We start from the raw sequence: 17,331 nt of genomic DNA on the forward strand, positions 1-17,331 counted from the left end.
TACTAAGTGTACTAAATAGCCATGGAATGCTGCCTAACTGTTGGAGGAGAAAGACTGAAAGCTGGAATAGAGAGAATGGATGAGGATGGAGTGTTTGGAATCCTGAACAGGATTTTGCTGTAAGCTCCACTTGGCTCCATGAAAATTCTTGAAGGCTTACTATCAATTGCTTGCAGTTTTCTTTTGATTTAAATTGTATTCTATTCCAAAGGGTACAAGTTACGTTACACAATTTATTTCCAGTTCTGTCTTTTAAAAGGAAAGGATGCAGAGTCTCCCTTGGCAAGATACATTCAAGTTAACATCACTTAGGGAAGACAAAATGTCTTAAATTCCAACATAAGCCTTTACGTACCATGTTCTCCTCAGGATAGAAATTCCAACATCTCCAACTCCCTACGGCCGTAAGTGAAACTTAGAAAAGCCCTCATGATCCATTCCAAATATTTATGCTCATGAATATTTACTATTAACTAAGACCTCTGAACATAACCCCAGCACCATCAAAATGAGCTTTCATACAGAAGACTCACTGGATCACATCTTCAGAAATATCAAACAGCACTAAGCAGAGCTAAAAGAACTTGCTGCTGGTCCCCTTGCCACTTGTCAGGCACAACACCACTAGAATTTTAGTCTCCACAATTTGCACATCAAATTTAAATGGCGACACCTGCACCCCTTACTCGAAACTTCTTAAAACACTTTTGCAGTCGCTGCAAAAATATCTGCTGTCAGTCGCAAAAGTAGAAACCTCCTTCGGCTCATTCTGACACAAAACTGAAAAAAGGGAGCACCTGTTATATACTTACCAAACTTCTTCCCTTCCTTCGTTGCCCCTGTCATTTTAATCTTGGCAACTTCAAAGAAATCCTTTATTTCCCTGTCATACAACCGTGATAAGTAGTCCATATAGTTCTTAAAGAAAAATGAACACACATTAATGGTTTAGTGGCTTCTCGGGAGAGAAATATATGGCAGATCACTTCAAAAGACGTAAATTTGGAATGCACAACATGTGCCGGGTGTGATGGCATGCGCGATGCGTGCCAGGCTCCCTCAGTCTTGGAGGCAACCTGGGGCCTCTGTGAGGGGTTTACATTCCTGGATACCATACATGTAAGTGAAATTGTGTATACTGGGAACACCATCTAAAACATCTCTAAACCCCCATTCGACCTCTGGAAACCCTTGAAAAACGCTTTTAAAAACCAACAACACCTACCAGACTCCCTCCAACCCTCCTTTCTCAAGCTCCATCTCTCCACAGACCTCAAAGGCTGGTGCAAAGGCTCATGGGATTGCATCTGCAAAAGCTCCTGGGATTCCGAGCTGCTTCTTTTGTGCCATTTTTGCCCTTTCCATGCCATTTCTGGGTTTGAACTGAATTCTTTATTTGTTTCGCGGCACTGCGCCTGCACGCAGTTGCAAACGAGTGGGGAGTTGCCTGGATATGCAAGTTATCTCTACAGACGAAGAAACTGAAAATGCAACTCTGAGCACCAGAGGAAGCAGGCAGCATAAGGCAAATTGTGTTGCAGTTTTATCTTGAGACTCATAATCTCAATAAATCAAAAGGAATAAACTTAGACTGAAGAGGGCACAGTAGTGGTGCAAAGGAGATTTCCTATTATTCAAGAGCTAATAGGCCCTAGACTGCTGCATCGTCATCTCACACTGTAAACTAATTTAGCAGAAGAAAAGACTGTTTGATTACATCCCATACTATATTTCACTTTGAGCCACTCACCGTTGTTAGCCCTTCATATTTTCCATAATCTGTGTTCTTTAACCACTCCATAAGTTTGGCATAGCGCAGCAAGTCTCTGTGAAAGGGATGGTGGTTCGGTAGGGTCAACTCAATGGAGTGCTGAGCAAGAGTGGAACTTTGGTCATGGCCCTTGGCAGAGGAAAGCAACAGAAGAAAGTTGTATGAACATGACAGTAGAATCGCAAACCCGGACACCCTGGGAATTTGCCAGTTTGCCAGATAAAAGATCTGCCTTGCCATTTAGCAGGTATGCTTTTGCAGCTGTTCTGTGTTCCTTTCAGTACTTTGAAAGAAAGAAAACAGACATAAAAAAACACAAAATATTCAAAGAACAAAATAAATGCTGAGCTACAGATTATGTGTTAGAAATCACAACGCATTCTCATCGGGACTTGCATTTTCTGTTTGAAATTTCAATATTGCTCTCATTAACTTTGTAGTGACAGCTAAGATATTGTCCCACCAGATTCATTTATATAGCGTAAAAAAAGCCCAATTTGTTAGATTTAGGTTGAATTTCTTCAATATTATTTTACACAGTAAAACAATATAAATTTGATGGTATGCTTTAAAAATGCAACTCCGGACAAGATGTGAAATACAAAAGTGCCAGTTAATAGACATCGTTCACAGACATGTAAGCCATTCTGTCACCCATTCATTCATCTTCACTCTATAATAAGCCCGAGATAGAGGCAGTATCTCAATTTCCCTGTTAGACACAATTTAACAAAGCTTATCAAAGCTGGTTTCACTCCCTTTTGAGTTATATTATGTTAACAAAATGCTAAACACGATCAGCCCCAACGTTCACATGTAGACATCACAGGTACCAGGAAAACCAGGTATCCTATATACTAATTGCAAACTCATTCTCTTAATGTGGATCCTTACGTATGCCAAATGGCATTATCCACGCACAAGAGGAAGATATCAGCAGGCGTGGGGGAACCCCAAGGTTCCAGAAGTACTCAAATCTTTGGGGGAAATCCTGCCAGAGGCTGGGAGTGGGGGGTGGGAAGAGACCCAAAACAGCCCAAAGAAGACTGACCATGGTCAGTGGGCATGGAATGCTGACTGACTGCAGGGGTTGGGAGGGTGGTTAGGGGACAGAAAGCCTTGGGGAAGGGGGAGGAGTGTGGCATATCCTTAAAAAGGCATGGCTGGCTGGCAATTCTAAGCAGGAGCACTCCAAACTGCAATATTTTGCAGCAGGTCCTGCTTGTTCTCTACCGAGGACAATAATGTGATATTCAGGAATGACTTCACTACAATTTAATTTCTAGTAGTGAATTGTGATCGTCATATGAAGAGTGGTATGAACATTTAATAAATAACAGAAAGTAAATAAAACCAGCAGTTTTCATTCGCCTTCCCTGCTACCAACTGTGCAAATCACATTGAGACAGCTCTAACCCAGTCTATGTTGATTCAACATCTTTGTTGTGCATCTTTTACAAAGCGCATTTTACAATACGTAGGAAGCTTTGGTGTCGAGGTAACCCTCAGAAGGACTTGTTTCCTCAAGTCACAGAAGCCATATTTTCTATTTTGCAGAGGCAACACTGCAGGACATACATTAGGCTTAGCAAGCTTTTTAAAAGACGACTCAGTAAAATTAAAACAGGTTGATTCAAATTCTCTGTACTCACAGGAACTGAAAGATAGTAGGACCTGTTAATGAGACCCTTCTCCAGCTCTATAAACTATGTGGAGATAAAATGCAGGGATGTAAACACTGTATTGAATAGAGATGCCCACACAACCCATTCCTAACATTAAGCTGTGCATGTGACAACTTAAAAGCTTCAGAAACAAAGGTGATACAGAAGTTAGACCAAATATTAATTTGTAAGTGCCATACAAAGAAAATATATAAACTTCTCAATCTGGATAAATGTTTGGTCTCTTAACAGTGACCAATTCCCCTGGGAAGCTTAGCTCACAAGGAAGGCACTGTATTCCTCCTACAATAGGCAGAAATCAAAAATATATTGGCTCTAAAACATGCTCCATTTTTGCATATTGTAACTAAAATCCAAAAACAGGCCTATCCCGGCCTCCACTCATTATTTTGTAAAGCCATCTAATCTCCTGGCCATCTCCATCTTCTAGCAGTGAAGATATGGAAAAGCAATGCTCATATCCTATTTCTTGCACTGCAGAGAACCAGGTAGCATCAGTTCACCAGAATATTTGTGCACTGGAGCCGTAGTACTGAGATGCCAGTGTTTAGTTAATTTTCCACATAAAGGATATACATACCCTCCAACAATTGTCCAATGAAAATAGGGACATCCTATTCCATCATCTTACTATCTATACCCCGCCCATCTAACTGGGTTGCCCCAGCCACTCTGGACGGCTTGCAACATATATAAAAACATACTAAAACATTAAACATTTAAAAAACTTCCCTACACAGAGCTGCCTCCAGATGGCTCGGAGGTCGGATAACTCCATACCCTCCAACATTTCTCCAATGAAAATAGGGACATCCTAAGGAAAAGCGGGACATTCTGGGATCAAATCAGAAACCAGGACGGCTTCTGTAAATCTGGGGTTGTCCCTGGAAAATAAGAGACACTTTGAGGGTCTGGGATATAGCGAATGGCTGGCTCATTTCACTAAATTTTCTTTGCCACTGATCATTAAGGGAGCAAAGTGATGCAAAGCAGTCAGATGGCTTAAGGGAAGCCTTCAGTGAAATATAGAATTTACAGAAGTCTCTGAAAACTGAATCGAGCATTCATCTTCAAAAAATTTACAGTTTGGAAAAGAGTCAAGGTACCTGCTGAACAAATACGTTGTTGAGATGGCTGGCCAGTCTCCGCGCAAACTGCTCTCGCAAATCGCTAAAGCGCTGCTGCTGCTGCTTCACAGCGTGGAGCATCTCATGCCCTATAATCAGAAGAGGCAACCAAAACAAAATACTGCTTCAGTAAGGAAAGTTTCAGAAAGGAGAAAAGGACTGGGGGAAACCAGAAGACTTCAGCTGCAGAAAGACAATGGTAAGGGGGCGGTTTCTTTAATTAGAAAAACACTTACCTGGCTGAAGAGTTACACTCATACACTGTAAGAGTGCATCTGCCGCATTAGTGCAGGCCTCAATGCCCCGGGAAGATGAGAGGTCTCCTTCCTGGAGGGCTTTGATGTGACCTTTTGCCAAATCCATATGGTTCTGCAAGAACAAACGTTTACACTGGGAGGGCAAGCGCGAAACTTTAAAGCCTTATTTATCTTTCACAGGCTACAGAAAGGAGTTCAGATTAAAGTGGTACCTCGGGTTAAGTACTTAATTCGTTCCGGAGGTCCGTTCTTAACCTGAAACAGTTCTTAACCTGAAACACCACTTTAGCTAATGGGGCCTCCTGCTGCTGCCGCACCGCCAGAACACAATTTCTGTTCTCATCCTAAAGCAAAGTTCTTAACCCGAGGTACTATTTCTGGGTTAATGGAGTCTGTAACCTGAAGCGTATGTAACCCGAGGTACCATTGCACTATTTTGCATATTCCAAACAAGCACCACTAACCTAATTTCCACCCACCATAATAACCTTGGGCATTGATGTGCATGTTAGCGTTTTTATCAATTCCCACAGCTGCCGCTAACTGAACTCCCCATACAGATCGCTAAGTTGACTTAAGCACACAAACACATCGGAACCAAAAGTAAACTGCACCAAGACAGAAAGCCCATTTCGCCTGGTGAAGTGCCCGCCACAGGCAGCACTCTGTTTGCCTTAGCTTGACTTGAGAAGCAGGCCTACAGGAGCTGCCATTGAAGTATAGCTATGGGTTCAATTCAGTACACTGGTCATGATCTTTAAAACTAAACGGCTTGAGACCAGGTTACCAACAGGGCGATCTTATCCCACATGCATTTTAAGATCTTTGAAGAGACCCTGTCCTATGTTCTGCCAACATCTGAAATGCATTCAATAGGAACACAAGAAAGAGCCAGGTGTATTTAGGCTTCATAGTTCCTTTTGAGGGAGACCAATCTCTTTGCTATCCCTATGCAAAGAAGTGACGGTCTTCCTGAGCCTTTAGCCCGGCTGAGGCAATTTTACTGGGCTCCTGGTTGTTGTTTTTTAACACCTATCAGCTGCTAGTTTAAAACTAACAAATCAATTTTTAATCTGTTTGTAGAGTTTTAAATCTGTTGTTATTTTTATTACACGCACACATTTTTGTGGTTATCTTTTTTGTGCGCTTCATTGCAAAAAAAGGCAGAGAAGAAATTTAATAAATATGGGGAATAGTCAAAAAGTGTACTGGACATGCCAAAGTCCCTGGATGCACTTAAAGTAGCTCACTGAACCTAAAGCTATGGAGCTGAACAGCTAAACGTGTTTTATCGGCATTAAATATAATGGCAGTGTGACAACTACTTTTTAATCTATTGTAATTCACTCAAATTTCGGTTTGGGTTGACTGTGTGTTTGAACAAATAAATACGTAAGTATGTCACATGCTTACAACAAGGAACTCTATCTCTGAAAGTAATTTCAGGTTGTTAGTGTTGCTAAGATGAATTAGATGGTTGCTTTCCGAAATCTGGTCCATTTGTTCTTTCACGCTCTGCAGCATTTCCTCATAACTGCTCAGCTTCACTTCAATTTGGTCCACCTCTTTCAGTGCCTCATCCAGCAGCTTCATCAAGATGTTCACTTGTTTCTCAGAGGCCATGATCGAGTGGATGTTTGCCTGCAAAGGAAATAATATCCATTACCCATCTTCCATCGTATTTCAAGAGTTGGGAGTCACTAAATGCAATGACACCAAGTTGGAACACAGCTGATTAAAAAACAACAACCATAACTCTCTCAGAATTATTACACCAGTATTCATATGCATCAACCTGGAGCCCTCCAGAAGTAAGTAAGTAAGTAAGTAAGTAAGTAAGTAAGTAAGTAAGTAATGGGCTGCTTCCAACAAATATAAAAGCAAATGTTATCTTCCCTGAACATTGGCCATGCTGGCTAGAGCTGATGGGAGTGCAAGTCTAAAATATCTAAAGGGCATTAAGTTCAGGACGGCTTAACGGCCACAAACCCTGGTAAGTAGCAATGGTAGAAGAAACTTTGGCCCACAGCCCTAATTAGGCCCACCAGGCTTCCCTATTCGGTCCCCCTGGCTGTTTTGTCCAAGCCATTTGTCAGGTTTGGGTGTGGTTGCTCGAGAGCAAACAGGCAAGACTCCAACCTGTCTTTTCCAGGCTTTATTATCTGTACAAACTATTTACGGTGCAGAGCGTCGCAAGTCCATGTCTGCTCAGTCGCTAGCAGAATCTGGGAGTGGGCGATCCTTATACCTTCCTCAGCATAACAATCGTGTGACTCCCATCCTTCTCCCCTCTCTGCGCCCAAGCCTACTGCACAGAGTGGGCGTTGGCAAAGGGGGACTCGCCTCCCCTCCGCTTTGCTCAGGCTCAGTGTTGAGGCTCTCCCTAGCATCTTCTGATCCCTGCGTCCCTTCCCCACTGGAGGTGGGGCTTCCCTCCTCGCCAGAGGAAGAACTGCTTCACAAGATCTGTGGAGGCTCCCTGTAACACAACTGCCCTTCCACCTCTCGCCTCTGAGCTGATGGCAGTTCTCTGACACCATTCATCACCTGATGTGAGGCATGGACAGGTAAAGGTCCTAAATTCAAGGCATGGCTGCAAATGAGGAATCTTGGTGGTCCCTCCATATTTTGCTGGGCTACAACTCCCATCGTTCCGGATCACTGGCTATGCTGGAGTCCAGAACATCTGCAGAGAACCACAATGGCTGCCCCAAGCCTAAGTCCAAACCAAAGCATATTCTGCATAAGCTGAGAACCTTTCCATTATCTCTTGCTATGCACACTGCCATATTTCAAAATAAATCATTACCCCATCGAGCACTTGCAGTTCTCTGGACAACTTATCTGCAAAGGCCTCTGCATTGGAGATGGCATATTCACAGCCTTCCATCATTATTTCGATGTCCTGCTCTTCTCTTGCATTTAACTCTTGGTATTCGTCCACCACCTCTTCATCTCCTCCAGCCACATTCTGATTCTCACCGCTTGGAACCGATTCTTGAGAGAGCAGAAAAAGATTGCGTTCATGAAAAATGGATACAAGGCTACCGTCTTAACCTAGGTGATCAAAATCTTTTTGAACGACTGACAAGACCACAATGCCAAAGAAAGTGGAAGAGAGCTGTCCATACAATGTAAGCATCATGAGTTTTCTTCAAATGGTAAGTTAGGAAACACTATTATTTACCAAGTCCTTTTCAATATAAAAAAGAGGCTAGTGTCATTTAATGTTTGACATTCTGCTCTAATTCGTTCAGGCTCCCTTTGATACAGAATGTGATAACTGCAATTTATTGAATGGTAAAGGCTTTGACTACATTGAAGACCTACTCCTGGAACCTTACCTGGGTAGGTAATTTTTGCCCCTGCCAGGATCCTACCTAGGTTTTAAGGCAGGCATAGGCAAACTCAGCCCTCCAGATGTTTTCGGACTACAACTCCCATCATCCCTAGTTAACAGGACCAGTGGTCAGGGATGATGGGAGTTGTAGTCCCAAAACATCAGGAGGGCCAAGTTTGCCTATGCCTGTTTTAAGGCAGCAGACAACCAAACCTTTGATACGGCAAACAAAAACTGGCTCTTTTCCAGTGTCCATCTCTATTACTTATTCCTCACCTTTAAGAAGTCACATAAAAACATTTTATCCTCGGAGTTCTAAGGTTTGATCTCTTTCCCCTTACTTGCCATTTTCTGCCCTTGCTTTTTAAATGGGTGCTTGCTTTACAAAAATAAAAGTACTGATTCTCCCTCCATAGTCAGCTGAATACAATCTATGGCCTCTGTCCAATACAGTTCGATTTCAGTACAGCATTACCAGTTAATTAAATAACTAACACCATTTGCATTGCATTGTGAAACAGTACTTTCATGACGTTTCTTCACATTTGGAGATGTTTCAGCTGCTCCTTGCAGCATTAAGGCTTCAAAGAGTTATGAATTTAAAAACTCTTGAATAGTATTTCCACCTGCATTTTCAGTACATTCCTGAGTGACCTGAAGAAATGTGTTTTGCTTAACAAGATGGGTCATAGGCAATTTAAAAAAGCAAAAAGCAACTGAATTAGTCACACAGAAGAAGAAAAACAGAAAGAAAAAGGTGTTACGCACCTTCTGCGACTTTAGGTAGTTCTGGAGAATTAGAAAGGATTTGAAAAGCAGAGGAAAGGAAGCAAAGAATATTAGCTAAGCAGTGAACGAACACAGAATTTTTCAAAAATGGCAATAAATCGTCACAGAGTCAAAGCTTTGAAATTTAAGTAGACTACAAAGCAGATTTCTTCATATACATGCAACATCTGGTAGACCACGTGATTTCTTATTAAGCTTTTAAACATACAAGCATGCAGGCTGTGTAATTAACAGTTACCTTAATACTCTAAACTTGTATTCAGTTGCTTTTCTCAGAATGGACAGGTTAGACCTGCCAAGCAGGACACATTAAAATTGATCTGATAACAATTTAAACTTAGCTTTAGCGACTAATAAGTTACATAGGCTCTTCAAGTATGATGTACAGGAGTCCAAAAGCCCAAGACTGCAGAATGTCCCTGGCAAAACATGCCTCAATCCTGCACTCACCAAGCTAATTAATTTCAAAAGAACTTCCAGGAAAGTGGACCATGTCCTAATTTAGGTCAAAGACATATGAAGCCAATAAAAGCCTTAGTTATTGTTAGTATATGCATGAATGAGGGCAATACAAACGTGATTTTCTACTACTTTTAAAGTATGATGAAATTAATATTTTTAACTAGAATACAGCATTATGAAAGATTCAACTAAAGTTTTTACCTTCTAGAAGCTGAGAACTAACATTTATGAAGTCGATCTTCTTTCTAATATACCGCTGATTGAGTTTCCAGATGCATGAAATGAAAGTGTTCTTTTCTGCTATACTGCTAGCAACCCATTTGTACACTTTCTCAAAATGCAGGTCAAACTCGGGATTTTCCTGAAAAACAGGGACAAAACAGATGGGGAAAAAATCATAATAGTACATTCCCAACATACTGTTTTAGATTCCAAGGGCAGATCTAAGTAATACATTTAACACACGTTCAAATGTGCATGGATTCTCCTAAAGAATCCTGTGAACTGTAATTCTGTGAACTACAATTCCCAGCATTATTTTGAGAAAGTCAGGTGCTTTAAAGGTGCGTTGAATGTGCTTTAAAAGCATGGTGTGGATCTATAAAAAACTTCAGCAGGCAGAAGCGTTTCATCAGGTATATTCATGGGATGCTCCCACTAACGGAAGCAGAGGTGGGGACTTTCATCGCTATTAATATTCCTTCTTGAAAATCTGCTGTAGAGGGGGAGGAGGACTATGGCTTGTAACTATATTGGAATGGGATTTCGGCCTGGCAGGGCCCCCTGAAAAAAAGTTATAAGAGCGGCAGGTCTGCGGAAAACAGAACAGACTGTGGGAATTGTTTTGTACGGAGTGTTGAAACGATGTCTGTTTATTCTGATATGGCACTTGGACGAATGTAAAAGCCACACAGGATATAACAACGTTTGTTTTCAACCCGCTTGTGGAAACTATCAGAGATCACAAAGAAAGGAATATATGATAACAACAAGAAGATGAGGAAAACAGCAAAGAGAAGATTGAATAGAACTGTGACTATTATTTGGACAGAACTATGTCATCAAAGCAGCAGCAAGAGAGATATATTTGGATCCCGTTCGAAGCTGGAAATATGGGTACTCCCAACAAAATTTTAAAAATCTGGCTATGTAATTTGGAATTGATGTGATTTGGAATTAACGTGATCTGATTGGCCTGTTAATAAAAATTATTTTCAAAAAAAAGAAAATCTGCTGTAGAGGGCAGGGAAGCCTCGGGAGCAGCATGGGAGGTGGTGCAGGGGGCAAAGGGGAAAGAGGTAAGTGAAAAATGCAACCCATCCTGTGCTACAACAGGAGCCTCTGCTGGATCCAAGAGCCCTTCTGTTTGCAGAGGGCTGTTTAGGATCCAAGCCAATGCATTTTCAAACAACACAATGTTCTTTGAGCTGCTTTACAGTACAACAGCAGCATGTCAGATGCTCACACACAACACAAAAACAACATGATCCTAACTCAAAGAGGAATGAAGGCTTACTACTTCTGTAGGAAACAAATAAAAATGCTTTTGAATATTTATCTGTTTGGAATTTGTAGATAGTGGTTTATAAGCACGTAAGTATCCAGAATAAGGTCCAAAGCAATGATTGGTTTGATTTTAAAGGTCTATAGACAAAGAAAATTCTTGTGCAGTGCATGAAAGAAACAGAAAACCATCCCTCTGCACATTGCACCTTCTCTCCAAAGCAAATTCTCTTCTACAGAAGTTAGATGTGCAAGCTGCTTCTCTATACACTTACTCAAAAGTAAGTCTGAGCCTTCAAAGAGTTGCTCATAAGTGTGCATATGAGGGCAACCCTGGTTTCCAAGTCCACTGAAGTTAGCAACCTGCCAAAGGCATGGCAATATGTCACAAATGAAAGTTGCATTTACTGCCAATGCAGAGTGAAGATTTCAAGCCATTATAACGAAGACATACTTTGATGGCATCCTTGGCATCAACGACAGCCAGATCTCGAAGCACCCACGCAGTCTGCCTCTTGTAGAAATCTCCCTTGTCAGATTTTTTCACCTTTACCACGTTTACCTGCACTGGGCGTTCGGTTGTCACTGTGGAGTACAATAAATAGCTGATCATCACAAGACCCAAGAACCAATGTAAGATGGATAATGCCCATTTTCCCACAGTCACAAGTAAGAAACCCTAAAGCAGATATCCTGCCCCCACGTTTACTTTATATGAAAATGCAAACCTAAGAGATATTCAGAACGCAGAAGGCAGCCAGGCCCTCTCAAACGTGGAAGCAGACATAGTCAGCAGCTGCTAAGCAGGAAGGAAACATTTTGCTGTTTGCAGATATTAAAAGCAATTACCATATTTAATCGAGTCTAATGTGCCATCAAATCTAATGCACACCTTATTTTCGCAATGTAATTTGGTCAAAAAAGGTGAGCACTAGATTCAAGTAAACACGGTATAAAAATCAGTGCAAGCCACTGATCCCATGCAGATGGCCCCTTAGGAAGCCTCTTTATGGCAAACAGGACTCAAAACATTGCAGCACCTAAAATGTTGGTGCTGGTGCACAGAACACTTTATATCTTCTTTTTCAGAGGAACAGACATGTTAGTCCATTGCAACAAAACACAAGAAGTCTTGTGGCACCCCAAAGACTCACAAATTTATTGTAGCATAAGCTTTCATGGACTCAAACACACTTGATCATCCCGGGTATAGGGCAGTATATAAATTCAATAAATGATAATAATAAATAATAATTGATCAAATGCATGAAGTGAAATCTTGGTTGACCGCTATATAAAGTAGAAAATGGCGAAGTGTGGGTTGGATGGAAATGAGATACAAAATCACAGTCAGGGTCCTTTGAATTTACATACATGTAAAACAGGCACACCTTTTACAGTAGCAGGTTGATGACAATTTACTCAGCACTGCCAATATTATTGTATTAGCACTTGTATTGTGGCAGGGAGCCATTCACAAGACAGTGCTAGCACATAGATCCTGGCATTGGTAAGCTAATTAATATTTGTAGCATCCTTTGCTACCCCTCCGTAGGATAGGTCAAGGCCAAGTGAGACTTAGGAATCCCAAGTCCGCAGCAATATAACCAGCCAGCTGACAATGTTTTCCAGCTGAGAACACAAAACTGCTTGCCTGACATGCTTGACAAGAATCCCTTCTACAGTAGGCAATAGCAAAAGCATAAGCTTTAGACATAACCTATCAATTGACGTTAAGTGCTGAAATGCTATACTTAAATCATAAAAACACCTTTTAGAGGAAATATGCAGTAATTGTACAGTGGCTTTTCCTAACAAACCAGATTATTGTTTTTATTTAGAATGCACACATCATTTAATCACTACACTGTATAGGTGAAATTGTACAATTTGATAGTAAATAAAGTACTGTATCAGCATTTAGCAATGAGCTTAATTAGGAGTTAGAAAAAATGTTTGCCCACGCTTAAAAAGAAAACCACATACCTGTGGCACACAAAAAGCAGTTTCTCTTCTTTTTTCCTGCTTTGCAAACATTAACAATACTTAGTAAACGTTCATCATTTGGAGTGAAAATATCCCTCTGTAAGGCATGCTTGATTGCAGTCATTTTCTCTGAGCTGTAAGATATAGGCAATAATAATAACATTTAAGTACTTTTCTGAATAGATTAACTCAGCCACCACCTACTGGACCCAGGAATTGAGGGTGTCTGGCACCCGCAAACTCATACCAATATAGTAAGAGAACAGTGTATTTGATCCTGCGCATTGGTTGATGCAGGACTTTGAAGTGAGGTTGGGACGTGGCTAAAATCAACTTACAAACAAAACTAAATTTTAGCTGATGCATGAACATCCTTAACAAGCCAAGTGTAGCACTGTATGCTGGCCTCACAAACACACAAGTGCATGTTGAAAACATTTTCCTTTAAAATCAGATAAGCTGCCTGTGGTAGAAATCGCATCCTAACTCACTTGGAAGAGCAACCATTAATGAGTCAACAGCTGCAGAATCACAAGTGAACATTTGCTACACCTAAACAAAAAACAGGCTGAGCAAGATTTGAGTGTTTAAAATACCAAAGTAGCTGAAGACAACATGCTGCTTCCACTAGCTTAACTACACAAATGACAAATTTAAAAAGTCAAACAATTGGGGTATGTTTCAGCTGCAAGCATTTGTGGACTTGACAATACTTTGAAACAAACAGGACAGATTATCACTTAACTACAGTGTTTCTCAAACTTGTGTTTCCAGCTGTTGTTGGAGTACAACCCCCATCACCCCTAGCTAGCAGGACCAGTGATCAGGGATGATGGGAATTGTAGTCAACAACAGCTGGAGACCCAAGTTTGAGGAACACAGAAAGAGGTTCTAATAGTGCCATCCTAAAGTGCAATAAAACTTAAAATGTTGTTTTTTTTTTTTTTAAAGTGCAATAATAGTGCCATCCTATACACATCCAGGGACGTGGGTGGCGCTGTGGGTTAAACGACAGAGCCTAGGACTTGCCAATCAGAAGGTTGGCGGTGAGCTCCCGTTGCTCGGTCCCTGCTCTTGCCAACCTAGCAGTTCGAAAGCACATCAAAGTGCAAATACATAAATAGGTACTACTCCGGCGGGAAGGTAAATGGCGTTTCCGTGCGCTGCTCTGGTTTGCCAGAAGCGGCTTAGTCATGCTGGCCACATGACCTGACAGCTGTACGCCGGCTCCCTCGGCCAATAAAGCGAGATGAGCGCTACAACTCCAGAGTCGGCCACGACTGGACCTAATGGTCAGGAGTCACTTTACCTTTATACACATCCACTCAGAATAGGACTTACTACCAGGTAAGCACATGAAGAATTATGGCACCCTAAAGCTCTGGAAAAAGGGACTCTTCCAGGTAAGTCATTTAACTATCCACATAGAGTTTGGCCTAACTCAAGATGCCCCTCTGAGGGGACCGACCCTGAATGGCATTAAGGCAACAGAAGCTCACTCGGTTTGCTCGCAGCTGACCAACCATGATTTATATTCCCATTTAAAAAATAAAATAAGCTTCTTGTTCGATTTCAGTTTATAATTCTTGCCTGCTCATTGGGGTTTGGTAGGGAAGGGATAGGGTCGACACGTGTCCTGTATACCATATCATTCCGTATTTCTATGTCAAATGCTATGACCGGTATTGATATACAGTTTTATCCTGGGCAGCCAAGCACAGACAGGTTTACAAATTCATGTGCAAGTGGGCGCACGTGTGACAAATTCCAGAGGGACCATTCCGTGAGGCTGCAAGTGATCTGTTATGTCATTGCTTTGAAGCCTACCAGAGAAGAATGGCAGATGAAGTTGATGGACTATGCTGAGATGGCTAAAATGACGGGAAGAATCAGAAATCAGGAAGTCCAAAATTTTAGTAAGGAATGGGGGGAAATTATATCTTATCTTAAAGACCATTGTAAACAGTTAAAATCATTAGTAAGATTGAAATATCACTTGTAGGTTAAGGGTGAATTCTGGACACAATGGAGATGGAAAAGATTTGGATCATCATAAAAGATACGGGAGGAAATGGTTGATAATAATAGGACCCACAAAGGGGAGGATGGAAGCTTCTTGGAATCTTGTGGGGTTTTTTTTTTAATGCTTTACTGAGCTTGAAAAAAAGTAACAAAAAAGGGTTATCCAAAAGAAAGAAAAGAAAATGGTAATATTTGTTACATCACATCACAATAGGTTCTTCTTGAGTTTCTAGCTACTTCCCGCCACCCCATCAAGTATCTACCACTTAGTCTATGTCAGCTGTCAGCAAACTTTTTCAGCAGGGGGCTGGTCCACTGTCCCTCAGACCTTGTGGGGGGCCGGACTATATTTTTTTTGGGGGGGGATGAACAAATTCCTATACCTCACAAATGACCCAGAGATGCGTTTTAAATAAAAGGGCACATTATACTCATGTAAAAACACCAGGCAGGCCCCACAAATAACCCAGAGATGCATTTTAAATAAAAGGACACATTCTACTCTGCTTTCTGGACTGTCCACAGGCCGGATTTAGAAGGCGATTGGGCCGGATCCGACCCCCGGGCATTAGTTTGCCTACCCATGGTCTAGGTAAAGGGACCCCTGACCATTAGGTCCCATCATGGCTGACTCTGGGGTTGCGGCGCTCATCTCGCTTTATTGGCCAAGAGAGCTGGTGTACAGCGTACAGCTTCCGGGTCATGTGGCCAGCATGACTAAGCCGCTTCCGGCGAACCAGAGCAGCGCACGGAAACACCGTTTAACTTCCCGCCGGAGTGGTACCTATTTATCTACTCGCACTGGTGTGCTTTCGAATTGCTAGGTCGGCAGGAGCAGGGACCGAGCAACAGGAGCTCACCCCATCGTGGGGATTCGAACCACGACCTTCTGATCGGCAAGTCCTAGGCTCTGTGGTTTAACCCACAGCGCCACCCGCGTCCCTACCTAAGTGATAGACTAAGTCCTTGGAATCTTGTTTTTAACGATTTATGTTTATCTCTGTGAAATTTTAATTTGAAAAACCAAATAATTTTTTTTAAGGATTGCTTTGAAGCCACTTCAGCAACACAACAAACATACAAACCTCGCCCCCCAACCGCCCCTCCCCCCCCCGTATTTTGCCAAAACAAAGGTGGTCGCACTAGGATGGGGCCGCCTGGAGAGGGAAGCCAAGGCAGGCGAAGGCGGCTTCCCGGTGAGGGATTCGGGACTCCCTTCCGAAGAAGAGGGGCGCTTCGACAGCAGGCCTATGGGGTGGGGTGAGTAAAGGGCGTGAGGCGAAGGGGCCACGGCGAGGAGCACCGGAGGGGCGGGTGGGGGGACCTGCCCGTGGAGCCCCCATAACCACCCTATATGCACCCCCATGCAGAGAGACCCTCTTACCCCGCAGCCTGGGCTGGGGAGAAAAGCCCTTTCCCGAAGCTGCTCCTCTAAAGCCGCCGGCCGCTGTCAGGCTCCGAGGAAACGCTGCTGCCTCTTCCCTCCCTCCCCACTCGCCTTTCCCACTCCTGTCACCGAAAAGAACCGGAAGTACACGGAGTAAGGACCGTAACACGTGACGGAAGGAGTGTGATAACCATAGATGTCGAAAAATTAAGAGTGACACGAAGGGGGGGGAACGAACCGTTCTGAGCAGCTGTATTTCCTTTCTTGCTCCTTTCAGTGTTTCAGAACTTGCGCGCTTATGCTAACTTCGAATGAAAGCAGGTTTAGAAAAAGGGCAAATTCAATTATCTTTGGAATCCATTCCTACATAAACTGTAATAGGTTAAGATCAGTAACAACTTTGTAAAGTATACAGTTTGGGGTTTTTTCTTCTCCCGCTTTATTTTCCCTTCTACACGGGTTCTGTTTTTGTTTCTCTCTTTTATTTACGTCTCACCATGTTTAGTGCACATATAATTATGTACTTTTTGTGGGGGGATATACTCAGTGGCGTAGCGTGGGGGTGCAGGGGGGGCCGGCCGCAACATCTGGGGGGGGGCGCTCGCACTCGCAGCTCTCTGCCCCTACCTAGATCCACGGGTTAGGGGGCGCAAATTACTTGCCTTGCCCCGGATGCTGACAACCCACGCTACGCCATTGGATATACTGTATAACAAGTGTACATACAAGAAGAAACTAACTGACTGAATATATGCTATACTTGAAAGCGAAAAGAAAAAAGGAATTTGCCCCGGAATTGTTTGGGGATCCCAATCGCACTTAGAACAAAAGGCTAAATCCCCCCCCCCAAAAAAATTTACGTAGATAACTCAGTTAGAGCTTGGTGCTGATCATGGCAAGATTGCAGGCTCGATTCCTGTACACAACTACATACCTCCTGCATTGCAGGGGGCTGGTTCTCAGGGTCCCTTCCAACGCTACAATTCTATGGTGGAGATTTTA

General features: G+C 42.4%; 1 protein-coding gene across 8 annotated transcripts in view; it reads right to left on the minus strand.

Annotated features, from left to right (window-relative positions):
- EXOC1 (exocyst complex component 1) overlaps nucleotides 1-16,486 on the minus strand; it is a 30,328-nt gene extending 13,842 nt beyond the window's left edge. For 2 of the 8 annotated variants that reach the window (XM_083630207.1, XM_083630205.1), the window contains exons 1-12: nucleotides 16,327-16,486; nucleotides 12,921-13,054; nucleotides 11,389-11,519; nucleotides 9,633-9,792; nucleotides 8,949-8,969; nucleotides 7,650-7,837; nucleotides 6,254-6,481; nucleotides 4,820-4,952; nucleotides 4,563-4,672; nucleotides 3,424-3,477; nucleotides 1,751-1,900; nucleotides 813-918 (exon numbers count right to left, since the gene is read on the minus strand). In XM_083630207.1, the coding sequence (XP_083486333.1) occupies nucleotides 813-918; nucleotides 1,751-1,900; nucleotides 3,424-3,477; nucleotides 4,563-4,672; nucleotides 4,820-4,952; nucleotides 6,254-6,481; nucleotides 7,650-7,837; nucleotides 8,949-8,969; nucleotides 9,633-9,792; nucleotides 11,389-11,519; nucleotides 12,921-13,044 (1,405 nt within the window). In that variant the 5' untranslated portion in view covers nucleotides 13,045-13,054; nucleotides 16,327-16,486. The remainder of the gene's footprint in view (nucleotides 1-812; nucleotides 919-1,750; nucleotides 1,901-3,423; nucleotides 3,478-4,562; nucleotides 4,673-4,819; nucleotides 4,953-6,253; nucleotides 6,482-7,649; nucleotides 7,838-8,948; nucleotides 8,970-9,632; nucleotides 9,793-11,388; nucleotides 11,520-12,920; nucleotides 13,055-16,326) is intronic. The other 6 variants (XM_083630209.1, XM_083630206.1, XM_083630211.1 and 3 more) reach the window with 3 other exon arrangements.
- Nucleotides 16,487-17,331: the final 845 nt, after the last annotated feature.

The sequence above is a fragment of the Podarcis filfolensis genome (genome assembly GCF_964270895.1).
Source record: "Podarcis filfolensis genome assembly, chromosome: 9".
Classification (NCBI taxonomy): domain Eukaryota; kingdom Metazoa; phylum Chordata; class Lepidosauria; order Squamata; family Lacertidae; genus Podarcis; species Podarcis filfolensis.